The following is a 25,926-nucleotide window of genomic DNA, read 5'->3' as shown; positions in this document are numbered from 1 at the left end:
ACTACAATCAAAAGTCCCTAGAAAGGCCTCCATATTGTGTACAATTCTCTTCAGATGAAGTAAGCCAATCGCATGACACTGAAGAGGACTATCTTCAACCTTTTGGCCTTTCAAACGAAGAAAAGGTGTGTTGCGTAAGAAGTGATGGCAAGAACAAAACTGATCTTATCCCGAGACATAAAAGTGAAAAAGCAACTGATGTAAAGCAAATCTGCAAAAATCTGCCTGAAGAGAGAAAAACAAAGTCTCTTTTTGGACGGATTTTATCGAACTTTGAGAAACCTTATTCACAAAAAGAGTTGGAAACTGGTGGAATTAAAGACAAAACACATCACGTGGAAAATTACTGCTCACTTTCAACTCGCAAAAATACCGAAAATATATATAATAGACTTGAACTTGATTCTTCGTGTTCAATCACAGCTGGGTTCTTTATGAACACCACAGTATCCATTCCTGCCATAAGGCCACATTTCAAATTTGCATGTAAGTTTTGCAAGCTTGTTTACCTTGGAGGTAGTCTTATAGAAATGATGTCCAAGGTCCACAACTCTCTCGTTATAATTGATTTAGATGGATAAGCACACAAAAGGAGAAGCATGTTAGGTGGTTTGATTAACATTGCGGCTATTGGAACAGATAATGTGGCTCTTTTGATCGAAAATGGACGTCAGGTCTGTATAGTGGATGTAACTAGTGTTGGGTGTTCAACTGTCAATTGCTTTTAAGTACATGAACATTTTCAAAACATAACCGGATTCGATTTCGACACATGTTCGTCATCGTTTGTTCTAAGTTCGCTAAACAAACTTGCTATTTTCGATAAGACAGGAAAGGTGTTGGTATCACATTCTTATAGCTCATCAGCGACCAGTTCAAATGAAATAACATCCGTGTATGATTTCAATAAAAGATGCCTGTATATATTAAACATTGAAAACAGAACACTGAAATGCTTAGAATTTAACAAAAGGGACATAAATGTACTTTGGAGGTGTAAATATGAAGATAGCAGTTTCATACCAAGAAGTATGTGTTTATATAATGATACTATTTGTATTGCCTGCAGAGATGTAATTATTCAGTTGTTTGCTGAAGATGGGTCACTTTTCATGAAACATGATGATAAAGATCTTTTAGAAGACTGTCTTGGTGTTTGCGTCATCGATGATGTAATTGCGTTCACATCGAATTCGAACGATTGAGAAATCAACGAAGCTTGCATATAGAAAGTTATTATAAATCATATTTGAATCATCCTTGGTAACCCAGGCTATTTACCGTATATAGAGGATATTGAATGTAATATATACGGAATATGTAATGTGGTGTCCGACGATGTATTTGAATATGAAATGGTGTCTGGACCTTGATGGAATACAAAATAAAAGTAGAATCTCACTGTTGTCTTATGGAGCTACTTTAATTCAATACATACATTTATCATATTGTGATTGTTTAGTTGTTGTAACAAAGGGAATACAATGTGCATATGATTGTTTAGTTAACGTTTACTTTTTCAATATATGAGTTGTTTATTTCTTTTGAATAGGGATTTTTTTATTGTTACAATGAAATTTGTGTGAATAATACACAACAGAGAAGACATTTGGAACTCAGATACTTTATGTGATTGTTAAGTTGTAACTTGGATGATTCATGTAATTATCTATTTATAACGGTGTAATTCTCTACATGAATGTCCCATAGTAGCAGCCAAAATATCCCAAAAAAATGTACTAAGATTTTATGAAAAGGATAAAGATTTAAGTATTAATTTATATGTTATGTGAGAGTAATGAGTTTTAATTACCATAGTTCTACTGTGCGTACCAGTTTTTTGTATTTTTGACCTTTTTTTGATAATTTACGTGGATTTTAAGTGCCATTTGCAATGTGTAAATTACTTTTTTGTTCACAATATTTAACTTTTTTTCATGAAAAATAAGAATGAATCTTGAGGTAACATAATAATTAAATAAAATATGATTGTTAAGTTGTAACACGGATTATTTGTGAGATTGCTTATAGTTCTAAAAGCGATAGTTAATGTCGTTATTTATTTGTAACAGTGATAGTTTTATATCATTGTTTAGTTCTAACAGTGATAGTTTTTTTGGTTATTTAGTTCTAACAGTGATAAGTTAGAGGGATTAAGTGGTTGTTTAGTTTTAACTGTGATAGCACATTTGATAGCATAATTATAAAACTGATAATTTATGTGATATTTTAGTCGTAACAAGTTGCCTGGTTGTAACAATGAGGAAAAGAAAGTGAATATGAGAACATAACATTACTTGCATAAAATGCACATATCTAAATCAATTAGTATAATGTTTTATTAGCCAATAAAACTACACGTATCTTATATGATAACATGTTTCAAAATCATGTCTTTTTAATTCTTTGTAATATACAGCTTGAAGCAAGTGCTATGTACATTTCAAAAATTTTGAACAAGAGTTCTGCATGATATCAACAATCATTGTTTTTTGTTGTTTTTTTTTTGTGTTGTTGTTTTCTGTTATTTTGTTTGTTTGTATATTGTTTTGTCGTTTAAAAAAAACAGATGCAAATACATTTAAGTAACTAATATCTACTTTTCATCCCTTTGTCATGTTCTGAATTGTATCATTTGAAAGATAAAACTGATAGAGAGATAAAGCTTGGTTCAAAATACACGACCGAGTATCATATCACCCTTTCAATGCAGCTGGCACAATGTATTTATAAATACGGATTTTAAATGCGCAAATACCACAATAAGACATCATGTTCGACCTATTAAACAAAATGGTTTTTTTCGGGGGAATTTTCAATGATTCAAAAAGTTTTACTCGTCATAACTTTTACGCATACAGTTTAGATGTTACTCTTATAAGGGTTTGACCATGTAAAAGGATAATTTGTGAGATGGAAGTTTGACTGTTTATTGTAAGTATTAATATTTTAGATTTTCTCCTTTTTAGCTCGACTATTCGATAAGAATAAGTAGAGCTATTGTAGTCACCCGAGGGTCGGCGTCAGCGTAACCACTTATGTTGAAGTTTTTGTAATAGTTCAAATATTTTCAAAGTCCATTGACATATGGCTTTGAAACTTTGCACACTTGTTCACCATCATGACCCTAACCTGTAGACAGGAGGAGGTAACTGTATCAAGCATTTTGACAGAATTATGCCCCTTTTTCGACTTAGAATTTACATTAAAGTTTTTGTAATAGTTTAAATATTTTCAAAGTCCATTGACATATGGCTTTGAAACTTTGCACACTTGTTCACCATCATGACCCTAACCTGTAGACAGGAGGAGGTAACTGTATCAAGCATTTTGACAGAATTATGCCCCTTTTTCGACTTAGAATTTACGTTAAAGTTTTTGTAATAGTTTAAACATTTTCAAAGTCCATTGACATATGGCTTTGAAACCTTACACACTTGTTCACCAGCATGACCCCAACCTGTAGACAGGATGAAGTAACTGTATCAATTATTTTAACAGAATTATGCCCCTTTTTCGACTTAGAATTATCGTAAAAGTTTTTGTGACAGTTCAAATATTTTCAAAGTCCATTGACATATAGCTTTGCAACTTTGCACACTTGTTCACCATCATTACCCAACATGTAGACACTAGGGGTAATTCTTTGATGCATTTTGACAGAATAATGCCCCTTTTTCAACATAGAATTTACATTTATTTACATATTCTATTGACTTATTTTCATATTCTATTGACATCTGGCTTTGATACAAGTTGAAATTTTATACTCTTTTTTGAGAGCATAATAGGACTCTCGCCATGGCCTGTCACTGTAACATGGATTTAAAGAAATTTTTGCCCTTTTGTTAACTTTGAAAATTTTACATTATCAAGGCTCTTTACTATCAAGCACTAAGAATAGTCGAGCGTTGCTGTCCTACCGACAGCTCTTGTTCTTGCATAAAATCATCATCATCATCATCACTACCATCCCCATCATCATCAATATCATCGGTATTTGTTATTGTTTTAATCACCAACATTATCATCTCCGTTTATTTGAACCGCGATTTTAAAGTTTAAGTTATGAATCAAATACTTTCTTTATACATGTAATACTTATCATATTTACAGTGTCCGAGCAATATGTCATCACACCAAAATGCGACAAACATCCTGAGGAAGTGGCACAAGTTCTTTGTCGTCGGCATCGTAAATTACTTTGTGTAAGTTGTGCGCTTGAACGAGCAACCGCCTCAGAATGTTCTATCATTGAAATTCGGAAACTGTCCTCGGAACGAGATATTTTGTTACAAGAAAGTCAAACTGTCAAGCAATTAGCAGAAAATAAAAAAGAATTAGTGGACAGACATGAACTACACATTGAAAGCATGAAAAGAAGTTTAGAACAACAAGTGTTAGATGTGCATTTCAACTTACAAAGCGCATTGACAGACTTAAAGATAATTGCCTTAAGTCTATTGTTATATGCTTGTCAGAGTTAAAGCTGCATTTAAAGTTTAGTAAAAACCTATTTTAAACCCTATATTTCATACTGCCTATTAAAGATTGGTAGAAAAAAGGAAAGCAAATTTTATCAACGTACCTTTTGTGGATTAAATCGTAACTAGCGATATCAGTTGATATTAATTGCCATGGATATCAACAAACTAAGTAGAAGACTAGACATATTTGGTTATAGTGTATGTGTTAGAAAAATGAAACAGAAAACACATTTAATGGCAGAATATCTCGATAAACATGCAATGCTTTTGAAAACTTTATTCAGTGGAGGCTTTTCAGAATGTACCTTGTTACATGGAAGTGACGCTGATGTTATGGAAATAGTGCAAGGATTAACTGTTTATGAAGACAAGGAACACAGAGGTAGTTATGGTCTTTCGCTACCCATTTATATTTTAAGAAATGGATGCAGTTCGGGATACTGTAGATTGAAAGTCAATGATAATGACTTTTATTTGTTTAAAAAGCACACTTGGATAGATCCAGATATATGCATGAATAAAGTAGATATTTCTGAACTAATCAAGAGTGATAATAATGAGTCTTTTATCTCGAGTAAACTTTTTCGTGAGAAAATACTCCCATCTACAAATCATTTTGGAAAACAAAAAGAATCGACATTTACAAGCAATGGACCAGCGATGACTTACGATAATAAAGACACAGTCAAATGTTTAGAATTAAAACATTGGCCTGTCGAAGCAATTACATGGAGAAATCGTGAGAGAAAGAACGATTGGCCGAGCAAAATGATGTTACATTCATTCGAAAGAAACGTCTCCTGTTATGTTGTTCCGATTGGTAGCAAATCTTCTAGAGACCAAGACATGGAATGGAGGATTTCATTCACAGAAATTGAAAACAATCTGATTTGGAGTATGAATGATACACAATTCAAATGTTTTTTACTACTGAAGGCACTTAACAAACAATACTTGGAAGGCATTATATCGTCATATCATATTAAAAATGTTGCACTTTGGCTTTGCGAAGAATGTTCTGAAATTGTTTGGAAAAGTGAGTTATTGGTAGATTGTGTGCAAAAGGGTCTTCTAAAGTTAGCCAAATACGTTAAACAAGGTTTTCTGCCTCATTATATCGTACCGGAAAATAATCTTTTCCTCGATAAAAGTCATACTGAAAAAAGGGAAGCGACACAGTTAATAAATTCTGTTCTCGAAAACCTTGACATTAAAGTAAACTCATTGACAAATTTGCATTACCGACATATAGAACGATATATGGATGAAAAGCTCATCAATAACGTTATTAGACTTCAAGTATACAATTCCCTTGAACAATCTCATTCTCTTTTAGATTATTCAAAAAGATGTGGTGTTGCATTAACATTTGTCAGACATGATAATTTAGATTGTGAAATAGTTTGTAAAGGCTTAAAAGAAATTTTGGGAACAGAGGCCGAGGAAATTTTGCCTTGTATATATCTAGCATTCACCACTTTCGAGCTCAGAAAATGTCATCGAACACAAAGGGAAATTGACAAATATATCACTAAAATGCTTAAATTTAAGGATTTTGATTACTTGACAGTGCCACTAACATGTGCAATAATATACTCGGAGTACGGGAGGTTTTCTGAAGTAATGACTTGCCTGTTACCAAAATTACAAGATAAGTCAGATAAATATTACATAACACTTTGCATAGATGTATTACCATGCTCAACAATTTGTTTAAAATCAGGAAAAATTAACGAATATTTTCCTAGTATACCATCTACTACAGGTCGGCACCATTTACTGATGGATTTCAATTTAAATTGGCAGGAACGTGACAATATTCCACATCCTTTAAAACTTCAGGTTTATTTACTAGGACCTAAAGACAACATTAGATGTAACCCATTTATTCTAAGTTTGTATTTATTATACTTGTCTGCCTATAAACTGGGACTTCATGAAGAAATGGATGAAATACAGGTCGTCTTCAAAAAGGCTTTGTCAAGTCCTGTTGGATGTCGTCATAACATGCATTACGTACATTTGAACTTATTTGGTTATTTGATGTACGTATCAGGTGACAGAAAATTGGCATTCTCTTATTTTTCAAAATCGTTTTTATCTAAACCAGTATTAAAGAATGCAGCAATTTATCATATGGCTATCATGATTAATGACATACTGAATAGTAGATAAGTTGTGCCCAGAGAAGAGTTGAGAGTCTGCTGAATACCACAGAAAATGACGGCAATTTCCAGGCTCCGTTTGAATAAGACAGTTTGTGAACTGCTTACTAAATTTAAAACATTGAAGCATAATTTAAGTTATGTTATTGGCATTATATAAAATAAAAGAAAAGAAAATATTTTGGTAAGTTTGGTCACTTTCCGAACTATTAATTGTTACAGTCTTGTCGTCGTTTCCCGTACCGTTACCGTACAGAAACTTTAACATTGGTAATATGTTTATTCAAGAGGGGGCATATTGTTTTGCAGTATGGTGTCGGTCGGTCCGTACCACATTGTCTCTGATCAATAACTTGAGAACATACATTTTCATTACCCTAAAACTTCAAAGATGCATTGGTCTTGGACAGTAAATGACCCCTAATCGACTTTAAGGTCACGTACTTAAAAGTCATGGTCACAAATGCTTACCATTTTATTTTTATTTTTTTGTATCTTGTTACAATTTCCAATAAAATACTGTCTGATGAGCCATATTCATAAACTCTTACTAATTCTGCTCTGTGGGCAATTGATAAAATAAGTATTTTGTATGGAAGTCAAAATACTTTTAACTTTGCTTTTCGACCTCTACGACACATTACTCATAAGCGCTACTTTCTTAAGATGTTACACATTTAACATGTTCTTAACCCATTACTAAAACATTATTAAATACATGTTTGACATTTCTAAACAATTAAACTGTTATTATGCATTTCTGAGGAATAATGTGCCTTTAAAACAGATTTGTTTCTAATTTTATTTAATACGCTGAATGAAATATAGTTATCAGTAGCTCACAAGATATAATTGTGGTAGACCGGGATGTGTGTGATGTACTTTTAAATGTACATGTATAGGGATTCCAATGCCCGCTTAGGTAGGCAATGCTCCGTAATCGTATAGTGGACTTTTTGTGTAATTTTAGATGATGAAATAAATTAAACAACTGTAGCGAGAGTGTATACAAATGTAAATTTATAAGTTAATAAATAACTTTTTACCTTTCCAAGAAATGTAGAGGAGATCTTAATTTTATTCTTAGGTCGGACGTTCGAGGTTAGGATAGAATCGTAGTAATTCTTCCCCGAAACATTCAAAAACGTGCTTTATATATAGGCCTTACCGTGTGCATGGGTCAGTTAACGACGGTACTAATATTCCCAGCCAATAGTCTTCTTGTATTGTAGGCCTTATCGTGTGCACGGGTCAGTTACTTATATTCCTAGCCAATAGTCTTCTTGTATTGTAGGAAACTAGGGTTACCCGAACGGGAGTATCCGAATTAATTACGGAAGTTTCCGTACAAGATCGGTGGCCATCGGCGGCATGCAGACGATTAATTAACAAGGAAACTTTTGGCCGAAAAAACGTCGGCTACTACACACCTCCGTTGTTTGTCTTTGAAATATTTTCATAAATGTTTTACTAAATTATACTCAGATGATAATTAAATAGTTAACCTATACAAAACAATATAATACGAAATTAGATTACCACTATCTTAATGAATAGAAAAAGAGCCAAACACTAGCTGTACACTAGACACTGTCTCTATACACCCTATAACGCGAAACACTGTCTATATCGAAACACTTAAAAGTCCATGTCTTCACAATCCAGGACCTCCTCTTTTATTTGATGTAACAGATACCATTGTTGCTTTAGTCTCTTGGCAAGCCCGTCATTCCTCACGACAACCTCCTAGTCCATTCAGACCTGATTGTTTTTACATACCAGAGATGGGTCGACCATCTTCCTTTCCGGTGCCTCAGTCTGCTTTCTTACCAGTTCTTCTTGATGAACCCACGTCAGTTTTAAAACGTCCGGAATGATGTAGTTTTTGTTATGACCCTATTTATCTTATAGAAATGTTTTAACCGAAATTATGTGTACCCAGAGCGGCAACAAATAAAATGTCTAATTTGAGCCTCCTCCAAGTGTTTGTTAAGGCGAGAGGACATTGTAAACACCTTTGTTGAGCACACTTAACTTGACACACCATTCCTTCTAGCGGAATACTTGGCTGAAATGTACGACACAAAAGTTTCTGAAATAAGCCTTACAGGTAGAAGCTTCAACATTCACTTTAAGCAATAGTAAATAAACTAAACAGTATATACATGTATGCTACGGTTCGTATATGGAAACACATAAAGAAGACGAGAGAAAAAAATGTCTGGATGTAAGATTTTTACTTCAATAACTGTTATAGAGATCTTAACTATGCGCATCTACGTATAAAAGTAGCGATTTAAATTTCGACATCAAACTTTTATAACAATGCGTAGAGAGATTCATGTAATTCGATACGTAGTCAATTTATAATCAATACAATACGCTATATACAATTGTATGCTAGGTTAAGCAAAGTAATATAATATGGTTGAAATATTCAACCTTATATTAAAACTCCTAGATATAAACAAGTAATTCTTCCCCGAAACATTAAAAAACGTGCTTTATATATAGGCCTTACCGTGTGCAACGATACTTATATTCCCTTGTATTGTAGGTTACCGGGAGTATCCGATTTAACCCTTTACCTCATATAGACGTGTTTTGACGGCTTTTCGACCCCCGACCTTTTTGAGGCCTCAGACAGTGAAAAAATTCCCTATTTAGACCCCAAACACTGTCTTTCGTTTAAGAAATGTTGATTAAAAAGTGACCACTTTTTCAGCGCTGCCTCCATCAAAAAGGTACATCAGGAGGTTGCCAGAAGTGGGATGTGTCCCCTTCTGTTTGGGGGGTTTGAAGGGGGGCACAGCCCCCCTTCAACGCCAATACAATTCTGGACATGTGACAGGCTAAAATTGCCTCAGGTCCATCGTAAGGTAACGTGTAATGTAATAGGGGTGGTTCGGCGCAATTTAAATACAGCTTTCCTAGCCCCTCAGGGTCAGGTAAGTTCGGGATTGTTAAATCGTTTCCACAACAGCTCTAAAGTTCTATCATGTTTATATACCGATCCAGTCATCAATTAAGGTTGTTACAACAAGTAGATTCTATTGATATAAAACAACACTCTGAAATAAGTATATAACAATATGTAAATATAAAGTAAAATCAAGTAGAAACAATGCATTACATTAATTATTATTATATCTTATGTTCTCATATAGAACATAATCATTAGCATGTCCAGTGGCCAATCAGTTCTTTAAACTTAGCAACAGTCCTTAAATGTCATATGCATAGACTATGGAATTAAACACACATTCAACATATATTACACTTTAAACAATACACAATACATCACACGTAACTTACCATCTGAGGGATGAGTGTAGTACATCAATCTTATTACTGATACTTTTTCTCTATCACACCAGAAAGGTTAAATATTAATAGTGAATAAAAGATGAAGGGTGACTTGATAGATACATGTCATTCTAAAACTCATACTTATTTACAAATTTCACAATCAATGAACTGAACCAATATATAACAGAATCAAAACAATGCAATTCTCCATATTTACAATGAAGCATTTAGCAGCAGTCAGAATAAATACGTACCAACTTAAGAAATAAATAACTTGACCACAAAACACTAATTTTCTGACATGTCTTCTTTACAACAACAAAGACACAATGGCTTTTCCCACTAATAAATCACATGACATAAAAATAGCTTAAAATCAATGATCCGTGAACCAATCATTTGATTCCTTAGAATACTGACCACAGATCCAATCAATGAACCAGTTAAAACCAATAGAGTAATCTCCCTTGAAAAGTATCAGACATGATCGGCTGATTTGTCTCTCTTTCCAAAATTATGAAATTCAACAGTAAAGCAAGAGTTTTGTCCGTTAGACCCTGCACAGTAACCAACGCTGAAAATCCTTTCACTCTATCTCAATCCATTCAGATGTTGCAGCACTTAATGAAAAAAAACAATGCAAAATAGTGATTTTTGACAATTTTAAGAAATCCCCCCGTTGCCAATTATACAGGAAATTTAAGATTGAACATGCTGTTACAGAGGCTATATTCCAGTCAAAATTTGTGCTAAGTTTCAATAGTATTGAAGCGTTTTTCATATTTTCATAGCAGTTTGAACTTGTAACAGGAGGTTTCTCAATGAAAACGGCCACTTTTCACAATATGCTGATGAATAAAACGGGAAATTTCCGTACATGTACAAGATCGGTAGCCATCGGCGGCATGCAGACGACAAATTGACAAAGAAATATAATTTTATTTTTCATATTTATTTTAATAAATAAAGTTCATTCAGTATAACGTGTGTGTGTGTGTGTGTGTGTGTGTGTGTGTGTGTGTGTGTGCGTGCGCGCGTGTGTGTGGGTGCGTGCGTACGAGCGAGCAAGCGTGCGTGCGTGTGTGTGTGTGTGTGTGATGACAGATAAACATATGCTATGCATAGCTTTTGACGGACGTCAATAATGAATGGAACACATACTTGATCTTAAAGGAGCTCCACGTAATCAAATGTAAACAAATTTCCACAAAAATCACAATATTATAACTAAAATAACCATAGCTTATATTTAAACAACCCTTTAACAACTTCTACGCTAGAAAATGCATTTTTCATATTTGCTTTGGGTGAAAAAAATGAAAATTGGTTTTCCCAGACATGGTACTACAATTCATCGGGTATGACTAGAATACGCAACACAACGGATAAAACCTTTTTTCATTTTTTCATTGCCTTTTTTTTAAAAAAAATCTGGTATTTTTTTAGTAAAATTTCCAAATTACTTACTCATTCGAACATATTGACCTTTTCATTAGTGATCTTCTTCGTTGCTATACTTAATGACCTAATTATAATGGAGAGTTGCGAACATACAGCCCAGGCTAATATATTTACACCCGATTTTTCAGTGTGTTCTTGTGCTTGTTGTGCTTAATTACGCACGTTTAAGCGTACTTTATTATTTAATAAGTGTTTAAATCATCATAAAACGTGAGTTCTCCGAGTATATAGAAAAGTTTTCCACAGAAATCCGTAACGTTTTCCAGGAACTCCGTGACAGTTATCATAAGAACTCCAAACAAGTTATCATAAGAACTCCATCCTTCGTGTAACAGTTCTTCCCCCGTGCTGTTGTAACAATATGAAACACCAGAAAAAAGTAATCGATGATCCAGCGTCTGAATGTGGCATTTCTATCTTTATTCCTTTCTATGTCGTCACTAAAAATGAACCCCAGAAAAATGAGCAAATCAATGGGCATGCTCTGGAGTGCAGGTACCTAATCAAGTTAACGCACTGTGCATGTATATGAATACGATTTAACTCTGACACGTTTTCAACAGAATTAACCCCAAACTATACTCAACATCACTAATTCCGCGTCATCACTTATTTCACGGTAATGGCATATGTGACCAGTGTTAAAATTGGTCAGTATTGTCATATTTTATTCATACACCTAAATAATAAAGTTTTTGTGCAAAATATTTCAAATCTTTAGAATTTTACGTAAAACAGAACAACATTTTACAAATTTCTGCAAAAAGCAACAATAGTCCATTAAATTTGTGCGTATTTCTGAAACAATCATCATTTTCTAAATGTTCTTGTTTGTTGAAAAAATAAATTTTGAGTTACAAAGTAAGGGTAGTTTGGATATTTGAATTCAAGCAAAATAACATGTAGAAATTTTAACTGAAACATGAGAAAACTCAAATGTAACACCATTACCGCGATTTATTCAAATATCAAGAACATTTTGTCTACTACTTGAAATCGTTTTGGGTATAAATGCGAAGGTGCTTTATCTTTCGGTTACAAGAAGAAAATGACAGTCTGTTTATATGATCATGACTGTGAAAGATCATGTTTTGTGAACCTACTTAATCTGCCGATAAAGATTTTGCAAGAAATCTAGTGTACCTCTCTTATTTTTAGTGCTAACACTTAGTAGTAAATTCCAAAAGAAAATTCTAAGGGGACCTTAACCTTTGATTACAGTATAATCATTGTAGCCGAAATACTTATGAATTAATTGTAATGCCTGTAACTGTGATATTTTTCCTTCATATGTTTAAAATACTAAAGAAAGTAGCTCTATAAATTTTCAAAACGATATCGTGTATTTCCGAAACAATTGACAAAGGCTTTTAATACACTATCTCATAAATCTTCGTATTACGAGTACCGCCCACCTTATCTCTAGAACAAACATATGAAAAACAAGATCAAGAAGGAATGGTAGCATTCATTGAACGCAAAACCCACATGACCAAGAAACACAGGGCCAGAGCTAAAATATCTATAAAAAATTACTTTAATGCTTTCAAGTGGCAAATAACAAGACAAAAAAGAAAAACAGGGAAAGAGAAACAGAAGAGATAAAAGTAGGGTTAAAAAAACGGGAAAAGTAAAGATTTCAGTGCTATAAAGCAGAAAAAGTAGGGTTCTCTTCCTAACTTATTTATGCAATCAAATGCACTCGATCAATATTTATCCATTGCATTTTTTGAAACCAGTTACTCCTGTCTTAACAGATTGTCGGGAAATTAACCTGAACTTTGAAGTTTTTTATCAAAATATTTACAAAATTTTTAACAATGAGCATGTCATGATAAAACAGGCTATTAGGAGTAAAATCCCTGGTTAAGCTATGTATTGCCCCTTTTTCCAAGTGTGTATACAGTCTAGGAGTGGGAAGTGTTTTAAAACATAGTTTGAGCAATGGTTGTTATATTAAATGTGGTTAATATCTAACTGAATTCTTAAAGTTACGTTCACTAACTTGCCCTCACTTTTGTCTTGCAAGTGTCATGCTTTTGTGTGTTTGTTCGTTTAATCTGAAAGAAGGTTTGGGTTTAAAGAACAACAACTATTTTATCAGTTTTAAGTTTATTTCACTAGTCACGACAAATACCCTGCTGTGGTAGCTGGAGTGTGTCGGGTGCTGCGTCCTGTGAACGTTGCCGTCACCTTGTTGATCTTTATTCTCGTATTTTTATACTCTTATTTCGCTCTCAATTTCTTTTCCACCGGGAAGCTTCAATATATCGATATCATTAAAGTTTAGATGTCAATTGACCCATGCGTTCCAATAATACAGAAGTTTACCAAGATATTTGCTAAAACATTCATTGAAGTCAGAACAAACAAAAATGTTAATAATAATATTAATATAACCAGATTGTAACTCTTTTCCGACCTTTTTGATAATGTTTATCATGTGCTAGCTGCATGAAACAGGCATTAATTACCTATAGTTTTGAATGTCTAGATCAAAAAGGTAGTGATCTTCTTATCAACAAAGTTTACATCCAAAACCTGTTCGGGGAGCATTACATAATATCACTCAATTTAACAATTCATCATTGTAACGCAGTAAAAAAACATCATTAGAACAATATTATGCTTTAAATGTAATAAAATTGCTTTTGAATGATTTTTCTCACAAGAACATATATGCACAACAAGATATGTAACAAACAAACCCATAATTTGCTCTTAAATTTATGCAATCTTGGCATATTCCACTTTCGCACTCCGTTGCTGCCGATTCACAAAAAAAATTCTCCGTTTCGCTCTTTAGTCATGCCGAGACTCATCAGGTGACCGTTGTTTATAGACGGGCATTCAGATTCGCATTCAGAAAGGCGTTTTAACGCTTTTCCCATGCAAGTGGAGAAAATATGTATTTCTAACGAATTGCCGAGCCAAAGAACACATATCAATGTATCACTAATTATGTGTAAATGTCCCTAACAAAAAAATGTTCGGTTCGTTAAAATTCAATTTTTTTGTGACATTCGACCATACATTTACCTCAGCACCTTTAATGTGATAATTACATGGTTAACTTTTGGCAGAAATATGCCAGCATACATCTTCCTCCAGTAACGTTGGAAAGTATAAATTTTAAACACAAAGATAAGAATGGCATGCGGTGTACACAGGAAATATATACACTGAAAGACTTTTCTAACCCAACGTTTGTGCTTTTCAGTGTATTAGGATTATTAAAGAATGATTATTGATGAAATTAAAAATATAGATAAATGAACAACTCATACATGTATTGTGAAAATTTCATTGTATGAAAAAAGAGAAATAAAACATGAGTAACAGAGAATAAATCGCAAATTCACAACACAACAATGTGAAATGATTGTTTTATCACAGCCCTTATCACAGAATAAGTAAACATGATATAATACAGTTAATATCCAATATGTTCTCCCTGAGCTTGTATAACTTTCATACTCTTCTGTCTCATGAACATTACATAGTTCCTCAAAAATCTCTGTGGAATGTTCCTCCATTCGTTCAGTTCTGGTAGGTTCGGTGGTTGTATCGCTCGCCTGCGCAAACGCCTATTCTACTCATCCCACATATGTTCAATAACATTCAAATCTCTCGATGCATATCCATATCGTTACCCTCTTTGCAAAACTACTGAAATGGTACCGTCTTTGCACATGCACAGGTCATTCTCTGCTAAAAACAAACCAGCGATGGATAACAATCCAGTAAAATTTCATTGTAATAAGGAAAGGACGTATGACACGTGGAAAAGATGTATACCATGGAACACTAGAATGTTTTATTTATGTGCTGATTGGTCATGTGCTCGTTTTTCAAGTACTGCAACTTCACAATAAGCTATATAAAATCGACATGTCTTGCCTCGCCCATCACCTCGACATAATTTTCGGGCTGAAATGAACCCAGTGACTTGATTATATATGCATCATACATATTTCATATGTTCATTTATATATCATCTTCGAACAAATGGCAGTATATTGTAAAAATGAATGTAACATTCATAAAACACCCTACTTTCGGTTTTGCAGCTCTTTGATTTTGAATTTTATGTCACAGGTACCCTCTCATTTTTTAACACACGGGTACCCTCAAAGCACGACATACGCTTTAATTTATTTACGTGAATCGTTAAGTATGTAATATTTCTTATCTTTATGTACGTGTATATATCTAAGTGTAATGATACGGAGTTCTGTTATTCATTTGTTTATTACTTTATATATTTATTTTATTTATTCATTTATTCATTGGCGAATAATTGCGGTCGAATTCCGACTACCTGTATTATGAAGTCTTATTCCATCTTTCGCGTTTCTTGCTTCTATATATAATGTGCTAGGACGGGTACCCGTTTATCAAAAACATTTAATAAGAGGGTACCTGTGATATAAAAAAAATCAATTGCAAAGAGGTGGTCCGTTTCGCTGCAAAACCGAAAGTCGGTTGTTTTTATTAATTTTATATTTATTTTTGACTAATAACTGCTATTTTCCTGAAGGTCATGTATAAATGAACATATGTAATAAGTTTGATGCATATGTAATCAAGCCACTGGTTCATTTCAGTCCAAAAAAATAAATGTCGAGGTGATGGGCGAGACAAATCATGTCGATTTTATGTAGCTTATTGTGGGGTTGCAATAATTGAAAATGAACACACAATAAACTCTCTAGTGTTCCGTGGTATACTTATTTTCCACATGACATACATACTTTCGTCAGTTTAAGGAACATTAGCTGGATTGTTATCCATCGCTGGTTTGTTTAAGCAAATAATAGCATGTTCAAAGAGGTTACTGTTTAAGTAGATTTCGCAAAAAGGGGGACCGATATGGATATGCACCGTGAATCTGGAGACTTGGACGGCCAGGGAAGCTGCTAAATGTTTTGCTGTTGAAGTAGGTACCAGGTGGCATGTGCTGTGTGTGCCAGTGCGCCGTCTTGCATACGTATCATACCCCATCCACCAGCTTGAAGATGAGGAATAGTGACAGGAATAAGAACGTCCTGTTGATATCTTACAGTAGTCAGATTTCCTGGAATGATGATAAATCGGTCTTGGTATGTATGGACACACCAGCCCAAACCATTACGGAATTGACGCCATACCGGTCACGTTGAATGATGCAGGCGTCGTTCACCGTTCCCCTCGCCGTCGATAAATTCGAACCCGATCATCACTATGGAACAAATTAAAGAAGCTTTGATTCGTAAAGAGGACATTTGCCCACTCTGCAGGTTTGATGTGCTGATGTCAGTGAGCTCACTGTTCCTTCTTCTGTTGACGATGACGTGCAGTCAGGACAAAGTCACGATATGTTCGTCTTGCTCGAATGTTCTGGTCGCGGAGACGCTTGATTAGGTCTTGCTACTAATGCGTCTGCCATGCGTTCCAACTGTTGTCCGTGCAGTCGATACTGCATTCTTAAATACGTCTTGAAGATGACTGGACATCTTGTGCAGGTGTTGTGACCCTTCCACGAGGCATGCTGCCCCAGGTACTCAACTCGACCGGTGCGTTGACCTTAACAGAAGTATAGCTATGACAGACACATTTCTGCCCAAAACTCGCGCCACCTGAAAATATAAAAAAAAAATTTTCTAATATAAGTAAATATTAGGGATTTTAGGAGGAAAAAACTTGTAGAAATACACGTGTTTGTGTTATATCACTATTTTGTGAAGTCATATAACTCCCTACAACAACAAAATGGTTATCATATAAAAGGTACTCCTACAATATACATCATACATGCCCAATTTTTGTACCTTTAATCATTCAGGACCTTGAAATTGTCAATAATAGCTGTCAAATAAATCCATACCTATATATAAATTCTATTGATAGAATTTTCAAGGTCCTGTGATCATTGTTAATGAAAAACAAGTTATTTTTGTTGTAGACATAAGACTTGATATTTCTCACATGCTGTTTATATTGACATTAACTTAATTGACTACCCGTGGTTAAGAGGTATGATTATTCTCACCATACATATATCATGTGTCTATCAGGTTTAAAGCCGATACGGTTTTATGAACAACATTTAAAAGTAAAGTAAAAGCCTATTGTCTTAATACTAGTATTCAACGCTTGTATATTATACTGCCTATTAATGATTGGGATATTTTTATTAACATATCTTTCGTAGATTAATACTTAACTAGCGATACCAGTTAATTACCATGGATACAAACAAACTAAACAGAAGACTAGACATACATGGTTATAGTGTTGGTGTTAGAGAACACAATTAATGGGAGAATATCTCGAAGAAGTTTTCTTGAGGACATCTATTATCACTGGCAGCATGTCAGAAGAGTCCGAATTAGATGGAAGTGACTCTGATATTATGGACTTAGTGAAAGGATTTATTGTTAATGAAGACAAAGGACGCAGTGGTAGTGGTCTATCGCCACAAGATGCATATCTAACACCTATTTATATTTCAAGAAATTATTGCAGTTCGGGATATTGTAGATTGAAAGTCAATAATAATGGCTTTTATTTGCTTAAAGAGCTCACTCGGAAGGTTCCAGATCTATTCATCAATAAAGTAGACATTTCTGAACTAATCAAGTCGGATACTAATGCCTGTTTTATCTCGAGTAAACTTTTTCGTGAGAAAATAATTCCATCTGTATATATAATTGGAAACAAAAAGAAATAATAATGCTTAAAAGAAATGGGCCAGCGACGACTTATGATAATATAGACACTGTCAAATGTTTAGCAATAAATCAATGGCCTGTCGAAGCAATTACATGGAGTACTCGTGAGAGAAAGAACAATTGGCCGAGCAAAATGACTTTAGATTCATTAGACAGTGACGTCTCTTGCTATGTTGTTCCAATTGGTAGCAAAACTTCTTAAGATCAAGACATGGAATGGAGGATTTCATTCACAAAAATTGAAAGAAATCTGATATGGAGTATGAATGATACACAGTTCAAATGTTTTGTTCTACTGAAGGCTCTAAATAAACAATACTTGAAAAACATTATATCGTCTTATCATATTAAAAATGTTGCACTTTGGCTTTGCAAAGAATGTCCTGAAACTGATTGGAGAAGTGAGTTATTGGTAGATTGTGTTCGAAACGGTCTTCATAAGTTAGCCGAATACGTTAAACAAGGGTTTCTGCCTCATTATATTATACCAGAAAATAATCTTTTCCTCGATAAAAGTCATACTGAAAAAGAGGAAACGACAAAGTTAATAAATGCTGTTCTCGAAAACTTAGACATTTAAGTAAACTCATTGACAAATTTGTTTTACCGAGAAATAGAAAGTGATATTGATTTATTGTACAGCAATAACGTAATAAGACTTCAAAAGTACAATTCCCTTGAACAATCTCATTCTCTTATAGATTATTCAATAAAATGTGGTATTGCATTAACATTTGTCAGACGTCATAATTTAAATTGTGAATTAGTTTGTAAAGGCATAAAAGAAGTTTTGGGAACAGAGGCCGAGGAAATTTTGCCCTGTATACGTCTGGCATTCATCACTACAGAGCTCGAACACCAAAGGAAATTGACGTATATACATGTATCACTAAAATGCTTAAATTTAAGGATTTTGATTACTTGACAGTGTCACTAACATGTGCAATAATATACTCGGAGTACGGGATGTTTTCTAAAATAAGGGATCAGCTGTAACCTAAATTACAAGAAAAATCAGATAAATATTACATAAGACGTTGCATTTTATTTCCATGCTCAACAATTTGTTTAAAATCAGGGACAGTTAAAGAATATCTTCCTAGTCTACCAATTTCTATGGGTCGGCACAATTTACTGACGGATTTCAATTTATATTGGCATAAACGTGACGATATTCCACATCCTTTTAAACTTCAGATGTATTTACTGGGACCTAGAGAAAACATTAGTTGTAACCCACTTATTCTAAGCTGGTATCTATTATACTTGTCTGCCTATAAACTGGGACTTCATGTAGAAAGGGATTTCATACAGGTCGTCTTCAAAAAGGCTTTGTCAAGACCTGATGAAAATATTTTCATATACATTTGAACCTATTTGGCTATTTGATGTATTTAGGGGATAGATTCCGATTTATTTTCCGTGTATTTGTATGTAAATTCATTTAACAGGTGAAGAATCATTTACAAAGTCCGGTTATTTTTTGATCATCCCTCGTACATATCAGGTGACAGAAAATTGGCATTCTCTTATTTTTCAAAATCGTTATTATCTCAACCAGTATTAAGAAATGCAGCAATTTATCACATGGCTATCATGATAAATGACATATTTAGAAATTGATAATTTGTGCCCAGAGAAGAGTTGCGGGTCTGCTAAATACCACAGAAAATGACGGCAATTTCCAGGCTCCGTTTGAATGAGACAGATCGTGAACTGCTTTATAAATTTTAAAAACATTGAAGCATAATTTAAGTTTATGTGATTGGCTTTATATAAAATAAAAGAAAAGAAAACATTTTGATAGGTTTTGTCACTTTTTGATTTTTTTTTCGGGAAAAAATCGAGCTATTGCTTCAGTCTTGTCGTCGTTTCCCATTCCCGTCACCGTCCGGAACTTTAACATTCGTCATAGTTTTATTCAAGAAGGGCATGATGTTTTGCAGGTCCGTCCCACATTGTCTTTGATTCATAACTTGAGAACGCATGTTTTCATTACCCTAAAACTTCAAAGATGCATTGGTATATTGGTGTTGGACAGTAAATGACCCCAATTATTTTGGCGTTCACGGACTCAAAAGTCATGGTCACAAATGCTAACCAATTTTTGTTTTTATTTTTGTATCTTGTTACAATTTCCAATAAATTACTGATTAGCAATATTCATCAACTCTCTTACTAATTCTGCTCTGTGGGCAATTGATAAATCAGTATTTTGTATGGAATTAAAAATACTTTTTTCTTTGCTTTTGCAACCTTTACGACACATTACTCATAAGCGCTACTTTCTTAAGATGTTATACATTTTACATGTTCTAAACACATTACTAAAACATTATTAAATACATGTTTGACATTTTCTAAAGAATTAAAAAAGTACGCATTTCTGAGGCATAATGTGCATTTAAAACAGATTTATTTCTAAATGTATTTAATACGCAGAATGAAATATGCTCGCCAGTGGCTCAAGAGATATAATTGTGGTAGACGGGGATTTATGTGATGTTCTTTTCAATTTAATGTACATAGGGAAATGTATGTGGTTAGAATGCTCATCTATGGAATGCCCCGTAATTGTATAGTGGATTTTTTTCTAGAATAAGATGTTTGAGAAAATAAATTGAACAACTATAGCGAGTTTATATACAAATTTTAATTTATAAGTCAATAAATAGCATGATTTTTAGTGTAGATCATAATTTTAGTCCAAGGTCGAACGTTTGAGGTTACGATAGAATCGTAGTAATTCCTGGCCGCAACATTTAAAAAGCCTTACCGTGTGCACGGGTTAGTGAACGAAGATACTAATATTCCCAGCCAATAGTCTTCTTGTATTGTAACTAGAGTAACCCGAACGGGAGTATCTTAAATATTTACGGAAGTTTCCGTACAAGATCGGTAGCCATCGGCAGCATGCAAACGATAAATTGACAAGGACACTTTTGGCGGGAAAGTCGTCTAAGACATAATTTTATTCTACATATCAAATAAATTTAGTTTAGTCATTTTGTCGGATTAAATACACGTGCGCGCGCGTTTATGTGATGACAGATACACACAGGCTATGTGTAGCTTTTGACGGACGTCAATAATGAATTGAATATATATTTGATTTTGATATCCAGGGAATATGTGCAGTTGTTGACCCCAGTTGAGCTTCCTGTTACAAAATTATTTCAGTCCAATGTCCAATTAGTCGACATAATGGTTAAGACTATACATACAGACACTACCTACATGTAGGTTACCCTTGGTCAGTGTAGAGGCAGTTTAAGTGAGTAAATAAGCCTAAGAAAAGAGCCACTAACTCTTAGTTCATCTAAATGCATGTACATGTAAATTATAAATAGCCCCCTTGAATGTGATCACGATTTTGTTTGGTATATATATTCAGCTACATTTTACACAATACTGAAGCGGAAGTGATGTAAATTCTATTTAAAAAGCAATTCTAACGTATAACTTTTTAGGGTTTATGTCATACATTATCAGGGTTTTTTCCTGCCTATAGCAGAAACATTTAGGGGCATCTTACCCTCTGGAAAATTCTTTAAAAGTCATAGATTTCCTATAGGTTTTTTCTTCCACTTTTGCAAAAATAATATGTAATTTTAGTTTTTAAACTGTGCATCTGAAATGCACCAAAAGCCACATGTTAACATGAAATTTTCTTTCTTTTATTTTTGCCTGGGGGAACCCCTTGACCCCCCTCCAACATCAAAAGAGGGAGTTGGGGTCATTTCAAACATAATCCACTCCCGACGAAAGTTTATGGTCCGGCCCTGTAATAACAGAGTAAGTCTTTTCGAATGATATTCTCTCCCTAAACAAAATTTGACCTATTTTATAGTTTGCATAATATGTGTGCACTATTCCCCCACATGTATTCTAAATACCCCTGATTCTTGAGGAACATATTACTTTCTAATAAAATAATTTATGTGTGACCAAAAATAGAGCAAACAAAATTTAGAATATTGCAAGGTTTCATGTCACTTGTATAAATAAAGACTGGAGCCTGACAAACTTTTAAGCTAAACTATTCGCAGAATAATGATGCTATTCCTCTCATCTTGGTGTCATAGTGTCCGTGTTGGCATACCGCTTTGGTTAAAGATTTGAGGGCAACGTCCAGCTTGTAAAGCATCAAATCTCATGAACCACTATAATATGTCGTTGTAACTTCAAAAATACTTTTGAGATCCTCCGAAATAGAATAACTCTAGTATGGTTTTTGACAGAATATGGATTCTTTTCAACCAAAATAATCTTGCTTAATTTTTCTCATGTAATATCATTGAAGATTAATGATCACATGTACTGAAACTAAATACATGTCTTCGGTATCATAGTTGGATGTCACTTTCCAAAACAAACACAATTTATCCAAAACTTGTAGTTCTATGGTGGGTTTTATTGAATTATGGTCCTTTGTGAACTTACTGACGCTATTTTCTTTAATCTTAATGCATGTTTTCGTGATCAAAAATAGAGGTCACTATCCAAGGGCCCAAGGACTCTGACATTGATTTTGACTGATCATTACTCTGTGAGCTCGGAAAATTTTTGGTCAAAGGGACTTCACTGAGGACCAATGCCTAAGAAAACAAACTTTGAATTTCTTCCATAGAACGGTTGTGGCACAGAAATAAAAGCAAACGATAATTTAGAAACATACACAGAAATAAAGTTGAAAATCATACTTTGTGTTTTTCTTAGCCTGATTTGAGTGAATAGGTTTGTAATGCTTTTCAATTTTGGGTCATTTTCCAAATTAAAATAATTATTCTGGGAAAACAGAGAGGGCACATAACCTGAAATTTTGCATACAAGTTATTGAGCTAGACCAACATCTTATGGAATATTAATCGGAAAATCATGTCCAGACACAACTTACCTCGGTAGAGTCTGTTAAATTTTAGTATATAGTCATACTTTATTTTTGTCTCATTCTTAAACGTACATTTTTTACACATATATACAATTATTCACATAAAACCTGCATACGACCATTCTATTTAAGAATTTGAAGAGACAGTATGTAACATCAATTTTCAAAACTGAAGGCATCAATTTGAAACCAAATACATTGTACAAATGTACATAAATGGAGGTTACTCTCTGAAACCTATGTTTAACAGAGTAATAGCCTTTTTGAGGTTAGAAAATTCTTAGTACAAAACAATCTTTAGAACGGCATATATTTACTGGTGGTAATAATTTAAAACTTAAACATACAATATCAGTTTTCGAAATTAAACTGAAAATATTCACATGAAACCTTATATAATTGTTTATGTCTTGGGATTATAATTGGAGGTCCCTATGCAAACCCCATAAAACTCGGGCATAGAATTTTACTGCACTTTGTAAATATAGAAATTTCATGGTGCAACATGACTGATGTTTGATTCTTTTTTGACAGCATTCATTTATGCAATTTCTTTTTCATGTCCGTTGCATCCAGTGCTTTCAGCACTTTGATTATAACAAATTGAAGTGCAGTGCAGTGCTTTCCTGATATGTGCGTGGATGGCATTTTAAATTTGATGCCGATCATGGTATCATTGTTTGCTTAATGAATGCACATATCTGGTTGCATTGCAATTGAAATCGGTGATCTCAATTTATCAGTTATTAGCTAGTTTATATAAATATTTTTTATTGCGCATGCTCAGTAACATGTCTAGACAGCGTGTCGATGTACAATAAATTTACAATTTTACGATTCGTATTCAATACCCGATCGCGGTCGATATTTCGTGTTCGCAAATAACTAATAGTAATATGACTTTTTACATTTTTGACTACCCGTGGTTAAGAGGTATAATTATTATTCCCACCTTTACTATGTGTCTGTCAGATTTTTAAAGCAGATCAATACGGTTGTACATAAGGGTATTTCGAACCGCATTTAAAGTGAATTAAAAACTGAAAACCTATTTTAAACCCTGTATTTTATGCTGCCTATTAAAGATTGGTAGAAAAAAGGAAGACACATTTTATTAATATACATTTTGTAGATTTAATCGTAAGTAGTGATATCAGTTGATACTAATTGCCATGGATACCAACAAACTAAATAGAGAACTAGACATACTTGGTTATAGTGTTGGTATTAGAAAAATGAAACAGAAAACACAATTAATGGCAGAATATCTCGAAGAACGTTTCGTGCAGAGGAAATGTATTATCAGTGGAAGCTTATCAGAAGGGTCCTCGTTAGATGGAAGTGACGCTGATATTATGGATGTAGTGCAAGGATTAACTGTTTATGAAGACAAGGAACACAGAGGTAGTTATGGTCTTTCGCTACCCATTTATATTTCAAGAAATGGATGCAGTTCGGGATATTGTAGTTTGAAAGTCAAAAATAATGACTTTTATTTGTTTAAAGAGCACACTTGGAAAGATCCAGATATATCCATGCATAAAGTAGATATATCTGAACTAATCAAGAGTGATAATAATGAGTGTTTTATCTCGAGTAAACTTTTTCGTGAGAAAATACTCCCATCTGTATATATTCTTGGAAAACAAAAAGAATCAACATTTACAAGTAATGGACCAGCGATGACTTACGATAAAACAGACACAGTCAAATGTTTAAAAATAAAGCAATGGCCTGTCGAAGCAATTACATGGAGAACGCGTGAGAGAAAGAGCGATTGGCCGAGCAAAACGATGTTACATTCATTAGAAAGAGACGTTTCCTGTTATTTTGTTCCGATTGGTAGCAAATTTTCTAGAGACCAAGACATGGAATGGAGGATTTCATTCACAGAAATTGAAAGATATCTGATATGGAGCATGAATGATACACAATTCAAATGTTTTGTACTACTGAAGGCACTTAACAAACAGTTCATGAAAGACATAATATCGTCTTATCATATTAAAAATGTTGCACTGTGGCTTTGCGAAGAATGTCCTGAAACTGTTTGGAGAAGTGAGTTATTGGTAGATTGTGTTCGAAAGGGTCTTCTAAAGTTAGCCGAATACGTTAAACAAGGTTTTCTGCCACATTATATCATACCGGAAAATAATCTTTTCCTCGATAAAGGTCATACTGAAAAAGAGGAAGCGACAAAGTTAATAAATGTTGTTCTCCAAACCCTTGACATTAAAGTTAACTCATTGACAAATTTGCTTTACCAAGATGTGAAATATTGTATTGATTCAATGCACAGCATTAACGGAAAAAGACTTCAAAAATACAATTCCCTTGAACAATCTCATTCTCTTATAGAATATTCCAAAAGATGTTATTTTGCATTATCGTTAGTCAAACATCATTATAATGATTGTGAATCAGTTTGTAAAGGCATAAAAGAAGTTTTTGGCAAAGACGGCGAAGAAATTTGCCCTGTATACGTTTCCCTTCTTTACTTCAGAGCCAGGGAGTTTTTCCGTCAAAACCGGGGAAATTTTGTTAATCAAAAAATGTTTTAAAAATTAAATGGTTTTGTTATTAAAGTTTTCCATTAAACCAAATGGGGGCCAATAATATTCGGGGGGTAGGGGATGTTTTCAAAAGAAAATAACAAACCCTGTTCCCAAAATTAGAAAAATAATTTTCCCAATTTTTAAATTTTTACATCACCTTGCAAAAATTTTTATGCCCATGCTAAACCCTTTGTTTAAATTTGGGGTTAATTTAAAAGGAATATTTTCCTTTAGTTTTTCCCATTTCATAGGTGGGCCCACATTTTTTACTAAAGGGGGATTTCATTTTAAAATTTGGCAGGACGGGGACAAAAAATTCCCACACCCTTTTAAAACCTTTAAAGG

At 33.8% G+C, this 25,926-nt stretch overlaps 1 protein-coding gene across 1 annotated transcript; it reads left to right on the top strand.

The window, feature by feature from the left end:
* The first annotated feature begins 24,049 nt into the window (after positions 1–24,049).
* On the top strand, positions 24,050–25,587 carry LOC132741654 (uncharacterized). Its single transcript, XM_060729874.1, has one exon. The coding sequence runs from the start codon at positions 24,199–24,201 to the stop codon at positions 25,585–25,587; it is 1,389 nt and encodes a 462-aa protein (XP_060585857.1). The 5' UTR covers positions 24,050–24,198.
* Positions 25,588–25,926: the final 339 nt, after the last annotated feature.

This window comes from Ruditapes philippinarum, unplaced genomic scaffold (assembly GCF_026571515.1).
Source record: "Ruditapes philippinarum isolate M1 unplaced genomic scaffold, ASM2657151v2 ctg6669_1_1_1_1, whole genome shotgun sequence".
Lineage (NCBI taxonomy): Eukaryota > Metazoa > Mollusca > Bivalvia > Venerida > Veneridae > Ruditapes > Ruditapes philippinarum.
This window is presented reverse-complemented; position numbering and strand designations above follow the sequence as displayed.